Consider the following 17,337-nt stretch of genomic DNA (forward strand, 5'->3'; position numbering starts at 1 on the left):
TTATAGATGTTGTCTTGCTACAATAATCAGAGCCATCAACCTGGTTAACTGTGTTTTTAGTTAACTTCCGAATTGTTGTAAAAAGCTTGCAGAGAAATCATGGTATCACATGCTCCTTGAGACATTTTAGTAAGTAATTAGCTATACATTCTAGGCTGGATATCAGACATCCAGGCCAAGAAAATTATGCAGAAGTGAATAAATAGAGCCATGTCTATCTTCCTACCTGCAGGAAAGAAAAACTAAGCAATCTGAAAGGCAGCAAACTGATAAAAGAAAAACTTAAAAATACACACAAAATTTGAAGGTAGAACAGCAAGGAATCTTTGTGGCCAAGAGCTTAGTAGGATTAGAAAAAGGACAGCTATTTATATAGATAAGAACATTGAGAGTTACATTAGAAAAGGTTAAAAAACAAGAATTTGGAAGGAATACAAACCTTCAGGCTTCGAGGCATAAATCAGCCTCTAAGAGGCAGAGGCTACACAGAACTTCCTCTGTAGACATGTTACTCCATAACTGTACACCTCAGGGTTTCTTGCACTGTCCTTCAAAATATCTGCTACTGACCACAGTTGGGACACAGGATACTGAACTAGACTGACCACTGATTTGATATAGATTCTCTATTCCTGTGTTTCTAAGCAGGCCAGAGAATTTAGGAGATGATGTAGAGGGATTTCTTTAACATAACAGAGCAATATAAGCATATGGAGGGAGGGGAGGAACCATGAGCATGCAGTTCAGTCTTATGCTTACAGAAGCAATCTCTGTGCTGCACCATTCCACTGAATTTGCAACAAGAAGTCTCAACTCAGCAGCCCTGAGACTTACCAAATACAGACACAATTTCTATACATAAACTACAAGAAAAGATGAGAGACTATGGACATGTAGGAACACCAGCAGCTCATGATCACTGGATATACCAGTCCCTTAATGAAAAATCAACAGTAAGGAAGCTCTCATGAACTTAAGCTCTATTTGCAGGAAGTCATTGTGCCCCAGTTGTTCAGGTCCTGGGAAATCAGAACACAGAGGAGGCCACCCAACAGCACACAATCCCCCTTAGGATATCCTGAAGACATTCCTGAACACAAAAATAACCTGAAAGCAGAGCATTTAACCAAAATCTATCTCCTGTAAAGTGAAAATATTAACTTGGGCTTGAGTTTATTTTATGGCAATACAAGGTCCTCCAAGCACATTTTTATTAAGAATTAGTCTGCCTCCAGAGAACAGGTCCATCCTCACTACCTAAGAGGAAGCACTAAGGAAAAAGAATACAAAAATAACTTTCACTTTATCCTCAGCCACTTCTATCAGGTTACTTGAACTCCTAATGCTAAAAAAAAGAAAGCTAGGAAAATATTACTTTAAAAGGGACACAATTTCAAAAGCTGAAAACATACTTACTTTGTAAATAGTGCAAAACCATCAACACAAGACTATAGCTGCTTAAAGTACCACGACTGGCATCATTTATGTCATGAAAACTCGCCCACTTCTTAACCACCAGTACTAATGGACGAACTCGATTCTCAACTGTAAGTAAAATAAATACTCATCAAAATAAGCAATTAAGTACATTTTTAACTAATTGTCAATGTTACAGTTTCTATATTCCCTCCAGGTTAACATGACACCACCTTCTATATGATGCCCTCCCTTTTCCTGCCTATTACAGAATTTCATTAGTTAACCCAGTGCTACTGTCATCTTACCAGAACAGGAAATTGTATTCATGCTTACTTGAAAATTTCCTTTCTTTGCGTAATAAGGCTCGCAGATCCATTACAATGGATACTTCAACCTGGCTGCAGCTTGGGAACTGAACTGGACCCACCAGTCACTGGTAGCAGGGGAATGCCCCGCCTCCTGAAGTTGAGATAACTTCCACAGCTAGGATAATTCAAGCCTGCCTTCCTAAATTACAGATGATGTTAAAGTACTTTGAAGAAAACAATTTCTCTTATTGCAGAGCATGGTAAATACCACATAACAAACAAACCCAAATTCTTGGATGTCAGTCTCTAACCTAGATAATCCATTATCCCCTACGTAGGTCTTATAATTTGAAGAAAGGAAACTTTCAGGTAAACATGCATAAATTTTCCTATTCTTCTTTGCGCTAAGGTCTACAGATCCATTACAATGGGATTTTCATAGCAATGTGCCTACGGGGTGGAAAGCAGGATCATCTTTTAAATATGGACATCTAGAAATAAGTAAATGATGTATCTCTCTTCCCCTGGGCATTAAGGTGTGGAAAAGATTTCTGCCAAAAGAAAGGAAATGGCATCAGGTAAGACTGGATAACCAATATGCAGAATTTGGTTAACTAATGGCCATCTAGCAGATCTCAATACAGAAGACATAACTACTCTGCCCTAAGATTGTCAGCATGCCTAAGGACTGTACTTTGTTGCTTAGCCAAAGGAGAAATATTTTGAATTTACTTAAGGAATTAATGCCATGAGCCTTATGAGGGCTATTTTTCCGAATTAAAAGTACAATACTGAGTCTGTAAGGAGCACAATGAGGTTCCTGGGTCACACACTATAACCTTGTGGGGTTGGAGTAAAGTTGATGCCTTAACAAAACATTTAATATTGGATTTGTATAAATAAAAGTCTTTTCTTAAACATGCTGAGAACACATTTCAGAGACTTGGGTTTATTGATCTTATGGAGCCCAAAAAAGTCAAATAGAACTTTTTCTGGTGCAAAGCCCTTAGTTTAATTACCATGTTAAACCAGTGAAACATAGCTTTGATTTCCCCCAGAAGGGCTTTATTTTAGGTATATAAGAGTGCCCAAGCAAAACATGCTTCATCCAAGTATTCATTTTAAACCCTGTATGGTCCTTGATGAAGGACTGGTCTTGTACTAACAGACCTCCTGTGTGAGACAGACACACCCAAAGATCCAATGCTAGGTTAATCAAGCCTGAGAGCCAGAAAGTCATAAACAGTAAAACTGCCACTGTCTTGTTCCTTTTGTATTGTCTTGGGGAGCAGTGGAAAATGTGGAAAGATATATAGCAGGGACTTTACCCAGCTTTATGAGATGTCATTCAGTACTTCACATCCTGGATCCTCATGCACAGCAAGGTTATAAGGTTTCCAGATGCACAGAGGTCGATGATCAGAGGCACTTAGGGTGTCATATTTACTAGTTTATTTTTGTTTGCCTGATGCCATCTAAGAGTTTCCATGCCCAAAGGAGGGAGCTGAGATGCTACTTATCAAAGGCCTGTATAGTGAAGTGGTCACTCAGGTAAAAATCTCCACCAGTTAGAAACATAGAATCCCTGGCCACCAAAGAGCAACATTTATCTTGGGTAGTGAAAGCAGATTAAATTTTGTCTGGGGCACACCGAGGAGGCCTTCTACCCTTATAAAATTGAGTCAAGGGTAGAAAAAAGTAAGTGGTGAACCAAGAGACCCCTCACTGCCTGACTGTTCTTCCATATATGGGCTGCTGTCCTGCCATTAGTCCACAGCTACCTGCCAGGGGAAAGTAAGAGGCAGTGGTGAGGCATGGCAACCTGCAACAGAAGCGAGGAACAATAATCTGAACATTAGGGCACGGTGACCCACAGCACCAGCTGGAGACAACAGCGTGATACTTTTCCAATCTTTTTGGTGTGACAGATAAGCCCTAGCCTTCTATTATATCTTCCCAAAGAGCATCAAGATGGATATACAGCTTCAAGACAGCTGCAGACCAAGAGGGATAGCTTCAAAATACCCAGTACTCTCATCGACAAAAGTCTATCCTCTTTTTGTTTGGTGGGGGCTGTGGGGAGGGAAATGTTAATATATTTTACTCTTTGTGTGTCTAACTCTGATTTGAACTGCTGGTCTGAAATTGGGGTGAAAGCATCCCTAGAGGAATCAGCATGTCTGTGGGCCAACCATTCTGCTTATCTGCTCTGTGATGGTGAGCAGAATATCTTGGTACTGAAGATTAGCCGATAGGCTTCATGCCGTGAAGGTGAGCAGGGGAAGCAAGCACTAATTTTATTATTCATTTATTTCTCCTTTGGGAGTTTGTCCCCATAATCCTGCTTCAGAGGGGGGAGTGAAATTGGGTTCAGACTGCACTGGGAACATTTCAAGGGGCTAGCAATTTCTATGACCTCAGAGATGCTGAGGTTATTTGTCTCTCCTCCCTAACACAGCCCTCTCTGGGTCTCTCAAGGAAGGCATGAGCCTTGGACCGTGCAGCTCTATCCCTCTCTTTTGCATGGGATCAACATGGGCCAGATAAGTCTGTTTTCCCCTGGGGTGAGGGGGAGTCTCATCCTGGGACGTCAGCAGGGATCTATTCAGGTTGGGGGCTGTTATAGAGGTGGCAGAGGGCGAGGGAGCTGGGCCCAAAGGCTCCTCACTGCATCCTCTGGCACTGGTAGTGACTGTGCTGTATCTGGTGCCCCCCAACATCTGTGACATACAGGGAAGCAGAGACAGCTGTGCTCTGCAGTCAGAGGTATGGCTGCTAGTGTGGGCTGAAGGATGCTGGCATGGTCTTCCATCTGGCATACTGCTCTTCTGGCTTCAGTCTCCTCATGAAGATGGAGAGGACTGCTTCCCCCAGAGCCAGTTCTTTACCAATCCTGCCTGTCCCATTTTCCTACTTGGGCTGCATCTTGCCCAGCACAGCCAGCCTCTCCAATCCTACCTGGCTCCTCTCCTGTCCAGGGGAGAGGGGCTAAGGTGACCCACCCTGACTGGATTGTGAGGGAAATTGCACCCTGTCTGCAGAGCTGGTCACGCTCCCCAACAAAACACAGACCCTTCCATTTACCTCTGGCTTTTCTCAGGCTAGCTCTCTCTGCAAGGGTGCCAGCTGCTCCAAACACCTCAGAAGGGGAAGCAGAACTGAGAGGACAATCTCCCCCAAAATCAAAGGCAGGCCTGGGACTCTGCTAGGAATTAGCCAGACTAATTATACAATGGAATTTTCAGTCTAAATCTGAAATACTGTTTGGAATTCCACCCAAAGAAGCTCTGCAGTAGGAAGGCAGAAAAAACTGGGGGACCTTCAAGGAGCAGGGCATTCCGCTGCTCCCAGTGACTGGTGGGGCAGGTTCTGCCACCAAGCTACAGGCAGGCTGACACACCCACTGTAATAGATCTGTGGACCTTAGCATGAAAAAATATACATTTTAACTTTTGAAAGTTAAAAAGATTAACTAGTCATATTAAACTACGCCACTTTTCTCCATATAACGATCTTTTAAGAATTGTGGGTAACAAGAATTACTGTACCTATTTTAGTTACTTAATAATAGATAACATCCCAATATGATTAGATGCTAGTGCATTTGTAATAAAAGTTCCTATCTAGAGGGTTTAACTGAAGTGCTAGTTTAAAGTAGGAGAAAGTTCTCTGGGAATAAGAAAATATAAAAAGACAACTTACTGTATGCATAGGTTCTGAGAAGGAATGTATTTCTTATTCCTACAACATTGTTTACATTCAAGTCAAACTCCACACAGCTATGCGGTGGGGGGGGGAAAAGAAGTCAAATTGTATCACACACATTTTTCAAAATAAGACATAACTACACTATATTTATTACTATACTGTCATTGACTGAATTAACAACTATGAGTTTGTTTACTGGAAACTTGAGTTTAAGATAAGCCTCTAGACTTCTGCTTTTTGGATCAATAAAAGCTGTGAGGATGTGCTATTTGCTTCATTGTTGCTCATGCCTCAGTTATGGACTTGAATTTGGTTGTGTCTGATACAACTAAATAATACTGCAATTGGATAGTATAGGATATGCAAGAAGAATACAGTCCAAACCAGTAGGATGGCTTAAAATCCTACATGTTTTAGTATTAGCCTACACATTTACACTGACAATATTTAATATATATTCCTTTGCTAAACAAACACTTGGGTCTGATGAAGCATCTTTTGAAATCATTTTGGATTCTGTGATGTTTTAGTTTGGAATAAGTCCCTGAGAAAGGGAGAAGGAAAATACAGGTAGAAGGTTTAGAAACACAAGGATCCTTCCTATACAATTCAGATTTAATTGATCCTACTCTGGGGACACACCAATGTGGCTACACACACTTCAGTGTCCTTGCTGTTTCTTAACTCAGCAGTGGTGTTTGGATATCAAAGCAACAAGCACTTTAGAATGAGACATTGTTTTGTATAAAATATGCAAGATTTGCTATTAACTCAGTTTCTCCATTGTTCATCTGACTTCAGAGTTTGCGATTTTTATAAACTGCACATTAGCAGCAGCAAAACAAGCGCAGCAAGAAAAGCATAATATGCCTATTCCCAAATCAAAAATTTTAATTGTAGTGCCTGTATGAGATTAGAAAACTCTAGATTAGTGACAGCATCTGAATTTACAGTCAATGAAGAACAGCAATGTTTCAATCTATTCCAGAAAGGACACACTGCAGATGGACCGGAGGGGAACTCAAATCAGTGATACATTAGAGATTCAGGACTGATTCAGTCAAATTTTCTCAAAGGGTCAAACACTCCTTATTTTGCTTTGATTTTAACATCTATCTCTTTTTTAATTTTTTTTTAAATCTATTTATGAAGCTTTAACAGGTTTACAAATCATTGCCATATAGATATCAAAAACAAAACAACCATTACAGCAGTGAGCTTTTGTTTAGAGAAACATTACACAATAATATAATCATGAGATTGCTATTTAATAATCTCTGTTTGGGAGAAAATCCCTTTGGCATGTTACTTACACTTCCTTTATAATAAATAATCCTATAAACTGTTATATTGGTGGAAACAGAAGTATGCCAATTAAGATATCAGTTCTGAATATCTGCAGAACACACTACCCTGATAAAGGAATTTTTATTTTGTTAATTGCTTTAAAACAGCCCATTGTACCAGACATATTATTTGAAAGCCTATATCAGAGTTAAATCTTACTCTTTCAGAAGTCAGAGAACGATAAAGCCCCACAAAGTAAAACAGAAAATCAGCAGAGTAGGAAGTTTACAAGTTTGAGATAGTATTTGGTAGATATTGTAAATAAATGTGAAAACACTGCCAGGAATATTAGTGGTCACAGAACTGCACTGAACTAAATATGCTTCCTGGGAGCAGCTGGGAAAGAGAGAAGGTGCCTGGACAGAGTATCCCCCTAAATTTTGTTTGGTTTATACAGGGTTAGTCCTCTAGGTATTCACTGCCTGGTTCATTTTTTTGATTTCTGTGTGGGTAAGTGCATGGGTACAGTTAATGAAGAGTGTGGGAGAGAAAGAGGTTGATGGGATAAGTTGGAAAAGTAATGCGTCACTTGGAGATTTTAGGAGAGGAGGGATACAGTAACATACACAATTAGGGAAATAATTAGGTGAAGAAAAGGAGGGAAAAGAGGAAAAAAAGACACTGAAGACTATGCAGGAAAGACGTATCACCTTTGGGGAAATTTTCTGATGAAACTTAGTTTTGTCAAAAAACGCCTATTCAGTAGAACAAAATCTTTTGTCAAATCTGTACTAGAACTGGAAAAATTTTCATGGAAACACAGCAGAGCACAGGACACTCTACCTCCTCTACCTCCCATCTAGCTCAGGAGAATAAGCAGTACCACTGTGGGTCCCAGAGCTGGGGGGTTAGCAGGGAGGCATAGCGGCTCCGCTCTCTGCCTTTCTGGCAGCTACCCTCAAGGAAGGCTCCTGCCAATTTCAGAAGAGAAATTGACAAGAGCCTTCCTTCAAGGCGGCCAGGAAGCAGGAAAAAAATAGTTTTCATTCTTCTGAAACAGGATTTCTCTCAGAATCCCTTCCTGTGAAAGTTATTTTCCCTATAAGTAGATGGAATCTAAAAAAAAAGAAAGCAGTCTAACAAAAGCAATAAAACATAGCAAGTATTGTTGATGATGTTGCAACTAAAAATACACAAATAGTACAACAGGTGTTTAACTCCCATAAGCTACAAGTGTTGGCAGTACAGTCTTCTTGGGTGATAAGTCTGCCCTGGGGGCTAATAGATGACAAGTAAGTTTTTCAATCACTTTGTGCGTTGGCATTAAGATTATGGCCATGTATTAGGTGAAACTTTACATAGTAGTATTACTGGCAAGTGAATGTATGAACTGTATACCTATCAGAATATTTATGAAAACTACCCAATACAATCATTTTAATACTTATTCTTAGGGGTTTTTTTTTTTTTTTAAGCTTGCTGTTACACAAAGATAAGTGATTAGACGTAGTTAAGTTTCTCACCTGTGAGTTACTACTAAATGCACACAGGAGACCACTGTGGTATCTGGGCAAACTTTACATGATCCTTGCTTTTACTTCACTATTTGGATGATTTATCCACTGTTTACCTATGATTTAAAATAGTTGAATAAAATGATCAAAGTAATATTTTGCATACTTTGATCTTGTATCCCACAGTCCTATGCCCTATCCAACAGACCATCTTTTCTCCTATTTTGAACCTCATTGTAAATGGAAAAAGTATGTAATGAAATTCTAATTAGCATTTTATAATCCAGAATGCAAGTATAGCAAAATTGGAAGGTGGTTACTAATAAAAACTGATGAAATACTAGATTTTGTAGTACCAAAGGGGATATAGGAGGGTTTTTTTGATCTGATCACAGTGAATCTCTCCAAGGAAGGTCTCAATAAGTTTTGGGTTCCCCGCCCCCAAGACAGGATGGGGGGGGCAGGAAGAAAGGGGGCAGTGAGCAGAAAATAGCTGAATATTAGAAAGCTGCTCAGGGAACTCTCTACTAGGAATGATTCGAGTATAGTCATCATATGAAGAGGATATACAAATTGTCTTCCTATCCCAACATGCAGGCCCATACATTTAGAAAGACTTGGGCACCATTCCTATACTTTGTCACTAATTTAATGCTTTTACATGTAATCTTTTTTCCAAGTAAGCACTCAGATGTTGAAAACTTAACTAGGGTAACAGGATATAAATAACTATGCTGTACAGCATCCTAGTGCATCCCTCTTATTAGACTAATGTTCTTTTCATATTCATTCATAAATTTCACAAGAACTTTTTTGCATCCATTATGCTTTTATTAAGATGTCTATTTTTTCACGCAGATACACATTGTTTTTCCTCAAGTGTTTAAAAAAATAAAAAATTAAATACTAAACCAAGTACTTAATGCATATGCATATGCATAATCCTTGTACTATACGGTTAGCATGGAAATACATATTTTTTGCTACAAATTCAACACCTCTCTCCACAAAGTATTTAGAATGTTAATTTTGATTGAAACCAGGCTCTATAGTTTGTGCATAATGATTAAAAAACAATATGTCCTTACAAAAAATGATGTTCAATTGATGTTAAGATGGTTTTACCACAAAGTACAAAGATCAGTTACTTACCCTACAGTAAATACGGTTCTTCGAGATGTTGTTACTGTGGATCCCACCATAGGTGTGCATGTGGATCACACACTGTGACACTAAGCACCCCTGTATTCACACCCTACACACTATTGTAATTATCTTTGTAAAAAATATGCCTTGTGAGGCATTTGAAAATTTAACAACTCACTGATCATTAATATTCTTGTGTGAGGTATATATGCAGTGTGTATTAAGAGTTATGGATGTATGCTGGAATGATTAATAAAATGTGTTTAAACCAGGCATGCCAGGGGAAGTTGGTAACCAGGTCTGCCCTAGACAAAGGAACGTGTATTTGCTTCTCTGACCAGCCTAGTGATCAGGCAGAGACAAAGAAGACCCATTTTTACATATCAGGCGAACACAGCTATAAAGCTAACAAGTGGGGGAGGAGACAGCATGGCATCTATGCCCCAGCAGGAGAGAGAAGCTTAGTCTGGGTTTTACTTTTCAAACAATACATTGCAGAAGTTTACTGGTCTATAAAGATAGTGGTGGGGTGGATGGGCTCAAGTGATAAGTAATTGAATCAACTGATTGTATATAGTGTTACTGTATTATCCAAGTTTACAGGGAGAAGTCTTTTCTGAAAGTTAACAATACACTGGTGACTATTATGAAATGTATGTATGTATTAACATTACGTGAGGAAATATGAATACTTAATGATATTGTGCTTTAAAGTCTGTACCTAAACAGAAACAGGTTCCCTCTCAGCCAGGAGGGAAGGCAGCTATCTACTGGTCTCCAATGAAATTAAGCAAGGTATGACCAAAAAACTATAGAAGTCCTATTTACATAAGCAGGGGGATGGGAAGTTTATAGGAAGGGAAGAATAGCATGAGGTCATCCAGCCTCTTGAAACAAGGTCACTGAAATTTGGAAGATATAAGCAAGGACAGAAGCCACCTTTGACATCCACCACTTGACAGACAAGGGAACAGAATTCTTGCAAGCGGAGAAAGATGGATCTTTCAATCAAGGTGGTATTGAAGTCTCTGGAAACTTCAAATAAAGTTAGAAATCTGCTTAGGCCAAGATCTTTCACTCACAAAGACAAGCGAAGCCAGCACCTTGTGCTTCTGTGGAAGGTCCTGACTGAGAGAAAAAGTCAGCCATGACTGGGAAGAAGGAAGATTGGTGTGAGAAACCATCTTGAACAAAGCCTGTACCTTCCTAGTTTATCTTTTAGATGCCCGTTTTCCCTTTTGATTTGCTTGTAACCCTTTCTAACTTTATTTCTTTTACTTGGCATCACTTAACCTATGCCCTATTGTTAATACTTTTTTTTTTCCTATAAACCAATTCTGTGCTGGGTTTGCAAGAGGATACATTTATTCCAATTAAATTAATAAACTGTGATGTGCTTTTGTTCCTTTAAACAGACACACAGACCTTATTATTTCTCTGAACTGTCCAGGCGAGGGCTGGACATAGAGAACAAGGTTTGGGGAAAATTTGGGACTGGGCGTATGTTGGGGTCACCTTACTGGTTGTAACCAAAGCTGGTAGAAGCCAGAGTGGGTCTGTAGACAGGCTGCTCAGGTCAGAATTGCTGAACCAGAGCTGGCTGCATAGCACACAGACACTCGGGATATGACCTGCATGCTTATTGCTGATTCAATGTCCCAGGTAGTGAGTTACAGTGGCAAAGCACTGAGAGGCACTAAGTGTCACAGGGTAAGAAGTGACAACCCTTCCCTGGTCTGAATTGCACATGCACAAACTTAAAACTTTTCAACAGCCACATCCAGCAGGGCGGCACATATGCCTGTGCAACGGCCATGTCCCTTGCCCTCCCTCTGTTCCCTCGTAATTCAAAGCCCTTGACTGCTGAGAACTCCAAAAGCAGGGATGGAGAATGGGTCATGGGACCCACACTTACCACAACGTCTCAAAGAACCACTGCTACTATAGAAAGGCAAGGGATGGTGGCATAAGGAGCGTCAGCTGCATCAGCTGAACAGAAATTGAAGTACAGCTTTCCCAAACTTGGCATCAGATCGAGCTAAATCCAGTGCATAATGCTTGACATATATGAGTGGGTTGTTCTATCTTGCAGATTTCAGATATCAGTACATTTCAGAAGTAGGCTACAGATGCCATCTAGACTAAGCTGGAGTGAGCCTTAATAATCATCATTAGGATAGACAACAGCCAGCTGGTAACACAATTAGATACAAAGGCTACTTAAACGGATAATGGAGTGCATGAAGTAGCCTGTCCCTATAGCCACAAATAGAAAAGGAGACATTCTGAAAGATTTGGGCCTGTCAGCGTAATATAGAAGAGCTCTGAATATGTCCAGAGTATGTAGCTTTTTCTCCCCTGGTGTGGAGTCTCAGGAAAAACAGAGGTAAGTTAACTGATTGGCTTAAATGGACTTCAGAAGCCACTTTGAGAATGGATTTTGCATGATGTATCAATATCACCATGCCCATACAGAATGAGGTATACAGGTGTTCTGACATGAGTGCCTGATGCTCACTCACTGTTCTGGCCAAATTGATGACCACCAAAAGGACTGTTTTGAGTGTAAGACTGTAGATGGAGCTCTCTGAGAGGGGTTTGAAGGGAGGCTCCATAAGCTTTGAAAGGACAACATGGAGGTTCCATACGGAAGGAGGTTCTCTAACCTGTAGATAAGTAAGCATTAGTCTCAAGAAAATTGGATACCATTAGATGAGAGAAGATGGAGAGCAATTTTATCACAGACCAGAACCTCATTGTGCTAGGTGCTGTACAAACCAAACAGACAGACATTCCCTGCCCCCAAAGAGCTTACAATCCAAGTTGAAGGCAAAAGACAGAGGATAAAGGCAGATAGGAAGTACAAGGAAACAGTGAGTCAGTATTGGTCAGCAGGATAGGTAGTGGTCTCAGCAGCATAACCATTGCCAAGTTTTCTGTAGGCCTCATGGCAAGGTAGAATTTTAAGGCTGGTTTTAAAGGAGGATAATGAGTTAGTTTTGCAGATGTTTATGGTAAGCTCTTCCCAAGCATGGGGGCAGCGTGGGAGAAAGGACGAAGGTGCTTGCTTTTTTAGTACATGGGATGAGGCTCTGCATTTCTGGACATGTGGAAGGGTAGATCCCAGCAGCGCCAGTAAGGCCAAAGTGACAGATTATAAGGGTACTGGTCCAATTACAGTTCTTCTGTCCACAGCCAGTCACATATCAGTGCCCAGTACAGAATGTTCCCACAGTCCCCTCTAGGTTTCTTTCTGACCCACAAGGGATGATTCCCTAATTGAAGTAGGGAAGAAAAAGTGTGGCTTGGAGATGGCAAAGAGGAGTACATCTCTGGGAATGGCAGTGCCACTGGATGCCATTCCAGTGCCAGAGCGTCCACTGTCACTATCTGTGCTGATGATGATGCAAGAGGGGATTAGAGTTCCTTGAAGGGGTCTCTCTGTGCTGGGAAGGTCTTGCTGGTTGGTATCGACCCCAGCACCAGAGCAAGTATCTGCAGGAAGGTCAAATACAAGCATAACAGTCTCTTGTACCTTTTTCAAAATCTGTACTTTGCTCCCAGCTCTCGACATCAATGAGGGTTTTGACAACCTGTTGTGAGGAATGTTCCTCCTCCTTGCAGGATAAGCCTGCTGCATGCTCTGAGGTGTTTGTGCATTTGGTACAACTCTGTCAGCCAGAGCTTTGAGAAGTGGACAGTGCTTATGTTGGATCTCTTAGTCCCAGAGTCAGTGTTGAAACAGTATCAAGGCTGTTGAAGCAAAAGGACCAATGCCTGGATGGTTTGTGTCAGAGAGTTTGGCACCAGTACAAATGGTCTGGGTGTCTTTTTCAAAGACTTCTCCCCACTGGAACGAAGGTTATGGAGGCACTTGCCATGGATAGGCCCCACAACTCTGGGTTGGTGGATTTCTCTTCCCCAGGTTAAGACATAACTTTCATGGATTGCTCAAGTAGATGTAATTTGAGCCTGATGTCTCTCAGTTTTTGAGTGCAAGACGAGAAGATGCAGCAGGGAAAAAAAAAACAAAAACCACCACACTTGCTGGGGACTTCCCTTTCCCTGAAGCAGAAAAGACATCTGCTGAGCCCATCAATTAAGAGCATATTACCATCACATGAAAGATAGGGTTTAAACCCTGTGGGTTTAGAGTCTGTCATGACGACAGTTGGTGCAAAATGCCTTGCCCTACTGTACAGGGCGCATATGAGGCATGTACCCATTTTTTTTAAACATCTAAGTCAAAGATAATGAGAAGCGAAGAAGAGTTTCTTCACAAAACAAAGTTTGAGCTCAAGATGTGTAATGGGTTGAACATTTGCCAGGTTCCATTTTTCTGCCACAGACAGTAAGAGGCAACTGAGGGAGGGTTGCAGACACTCTGTCCTTTATGTCTTGGTATGGGAACATGAGATGGCACAGGGCGCATGTGAAGCACCAACAGATACTACTGTTCAAAAGATTCTGAGCTTGTGTATGTGAGGCACATTCACATCTACAGTGGGATCCACACTCAAAGAAATCATGAATTAATTCTTGACAACAGTTAAACACTTAAATGGTGAAAACATCTTGAATTTTTTCCCCTTTGAATTTTATCCTGCAATGAAGTAACTATTAACCAGAGCTGTTTGGGAATTTTTTCCTAAGATATCGTTTCTTTGGAAAAATGCTAATTTTTGCAGGACTGCACCAGCAACTACACTTTTGGTAGGAAAGATGCCTCAGGTCAAAACTAGAAACCACCCCAGCACCTCAGAATAGCCCAGTGGTTAGGGCCCTCACCTGGGAAGTTGGATGTACAGGTTCAAGTTTCTGCTCTGATTTGGAGCATGGGCTTAAACATGGGTCTTCTACATCCAAGGCGAATCTTCTAGCTCACAGGCTATTTACTACTCTCATAGTGGATGACCCACTCTCTCCTGTTTGACCTGTTCCACTTTGCATAAATAAATAAATATTCAATAGATCAGAGATAGAGTTCGATTCTCTGTCTCTGTAGTTAGAATATTCACCTGGAATGACTTGAACCTGAATATCCACTTCCCAGGTCTGCCCCCTAACCACAGGAACAATAGCTATTATGGGGTGGGAGCTCTCACTGATTTTTCACAAAAGATTTCAAAAGGTCTCCGATATGTCCCAATGTAGAACTGGAAATTTTTCAAAATCTCAAAAATATTTGCAGGATGAGAAAAGGTTCTTGCACAGATCTACTATTAACTAAGGCTTTTAAGAAACAAAACATTGCGTACATGATAACATGTGATGTGGTGCTGCTATTTATTCACATCATAAAAACTCAACAGCTCTCCAGTTGTGAAAATTGCTTAAGGCCAGGAAGGAGATAAGCTGACATTACCACTGTGCTAGCTGACAAGATCTATGATCTGACTACAGCACATGTCACAAATAAGAAGCATGATTTTATGGGACTACTCAAGTGCAAAGTACATGTTTAAGAACTTTACTGTATCAGGCCTAAGAAAGGACGTTAATTTAAGGTACTTGCCTGACTTTATCCCTGAACTTCACTATTGGCACTTTTGCTCGAATCAGCTGAGGTCTCTCAATGTAGTTTGCTGAAAGGGAGGAAAAATATATTCAGTGAAGTGTCATGCAAGATGCTGACCGTAAGAAAACTGGATCCTAAAGTAGTCGTCAGCTTGTTCACAATTAGTAAATAGGAGCTGACTAGTGAATTTAGGTAAAGTGGTTTAATGAAGTCCAATATGAACTTTTGCAGTAAACCTAGAACTACTAGCTAAAATACAATCTAGGCAATTATAAGAAAAAATTAAAGTTAACTTACTTCTACTGTGAAAAAACCATTGGTGGAAGGTTTTTCCAATGGGACATGAGATATAAGCAGATTAATCCTAAACAGACCAATTCTTCAAATGCTACATTGAATAGTCCTTGCTCACATGAAAAGGACCATTGAAGTCAATGAAACCGCTTATATTAGTGCTACTTACTTTAAGGAGGTACAAAACCAGACCCAAAACTTGGAAGCCAGGCCCACAGTCTGCTGATATACAACAAAACAGACTAGCACTGAGCTGTGGGTGTGACATGTAACTAGCCTGTCTAATTTTTAATCATTTCCCTTAGTACTTAGGATTTTTTAATTCTACATTTTGTTAGATTAGTACTTTGATTTTGTCTTAATGCAAGAATTATATCTTCATTATACGTACATACTGTACTTAAAACTCTCTACAGGAACTGTTAATTTGGTTAATTGACTCTGTTCTAAGAAAAATGTTCCCTAGCATTCTAACATAGAAGACAAGTTATTGTCATTTTTGTAATTAGTACTACTCTTTCCCTCAAAGGGGAGGAGGGAGGATGGACCACACGTGCACTTTGTTTTTTGGGAGCTAGGACGTATCTTCCCAGAGGCATAGCTCACTCAGCGATAATCAAGAGAGACGGAGAGAGAAAAGCTGAGTCCAAAGGAGCTTAACCATTATGGAGAACCATCAGAGAACAGAACTTTTAACAGTCTTCACTATGTTAGCAAAATTTGGGACCACTTGAACTTTGCATGCTTTCCGTATCAGACACACAACATTTTATTTTCCCTTTTCACTACTGTAAATTAAACCAGAAGTAGAACGTGTAAGGAAAATAAAGGGAAGAACATTTTGTTCTTACCTTTAAGACCACCTTAAATTAACTTACTCCTCACTATAATACTATTTTGTTTTTCTCTCAGGGTTGTGAATATAGATTAAGCAGTTTCTCATCATGTTTACAATCAGGTTCTCACTAACCTAAAGATGTAAGGTTTGGGTTGCAAGCACTATAGGGGAATATTAGTTTATTAAAAACAATCTTCCCAGTGAAATTTAAAAAGTCATGTCTATCTGATTTTAGAATTTGCAAAGGCCTTTCTAACTACTGTACCACTTATCCCTTCTGATAAGATACTGTATATTATATGATATTTTTATCTCACATGATTGGAATCTAGACAACATACACATATATAGGTAACTTGAATGAAATATCCATTTTCCCTCCAGAATTACAAACACTGTTACCAATTGTCTGGGACTTACAAAGTTTAGTACAGAAGAGTTTTTGGACTAAGCTGAGTATATGCCTTGCTTCAGTCTTCTGATTTACCTGAAATATGAAATTTAAAATACAGAACATAAATACGTGACCCTCTTTCCCTACTTAGACAATATTTACAGTGAATGGAAAAAATCTGACCTGAGCATGTAAAAACCTATCAGCATTCAGGAAGTTTATCAAAGCCTTCATAATATTTTCTTTAGCACCAGCTAAAACATTTCATATGGAGTACTGCTTATCATGCATCATAGTCACACCATAGAATGACTGTGAAAGGAAGCCAACCCATATCTGAAGAAACTGGAGTTTTGCATCGTTCACTTGAATTGGTGTTACCTAAAAAAAATACTCCAGAATCCTCTACTTAAGACTTAGTTTTACGATTCCTTTTCTCTGAACTTAATATAGTTCCCTGTATTTAGTTTCCTCTCACTATATGTAGTAGAGTATAACAAGTACATTTTACTGATGATATATTGCATACGGTTTCTTACCGTGGCAACTCAGTAAAATTACTGAGTCTCTATTCCCTCTTAAAAAGTTCATTCTCTGTTTTTCTCAATAGGATTTTGTATCACTGGGAAGTTCATCTTTGCCTTCTCATAATAATGCAAATGGCTGTCACCACTATATGTAACCTGGACTTTAAGTCATTTTCCTCTTTGAGAACTTTTTTCCTATTGAAGTAAAGTACGTTTATTGAAAAATCTAAGATGTGGAAGGTACAGCTATATTCGCTATCTGCCTTACTTGATGTGGCAACCAAGAAAAAAATACTCCCTTTTTTTTAAAAGGCACAAGACTGATAGTTCTAATAAGTAAAAGCACAGAACTGAGAAACAGGATACTTGGGTTGTATTCCCAGC

At 39.8% G+C, this 17,337-nt stretch overlaps 1 protein-coding gene across 2 annotated transcripts in view; it reads right to left on the reverse strand.

Moving 5' to 3' along the window:
* The window catches only part of TENT2 (terminal nucleotidyltransferase 2), a 76,026-nt gene that overhangs the window by 43,089 nt on the left and 15,600 nt on the right, over nt 1-17,337 (reverse strand). For both annotated transcript variants that reach the window (XM_074953973.1, XM_074953972.1), the window contains exons 7-10: nt 16,453-16,519; nt 14,898-14,967; nt 5,430-5,506; nt 1,417-1,545 (exon numbers count right to left, since the gene is read on the reverse strand). In XM_074953973.1, coding sequence (XP_074810074.1) covers nt 1,417-1,545; nt 5,430-5,506; nt 14,898-14,967; nt 16,453-16,519 — 343 coding nt within the window. The remainder of the gene's footprint in view (nt 1-1,416; nt 1,546-5,429; nt 5,507-14,897; nt 14,968-16,452; nt 16,520-17,337) is intronic.

Source organism: Natator depressus, chromosome 5 (genome assembly GCF_965152275.1).
Source record: "Natator depressus isolate rNatDep1 chromosome 5, rNatDep2.hap1, whole genome shotgun sequence".
Taxonomy (NCBI): domain Eukaryota; kingdom Metazoa; phylum Chordata; order Testudines; family Cheloniidae; genus Natator; species Natator depressus.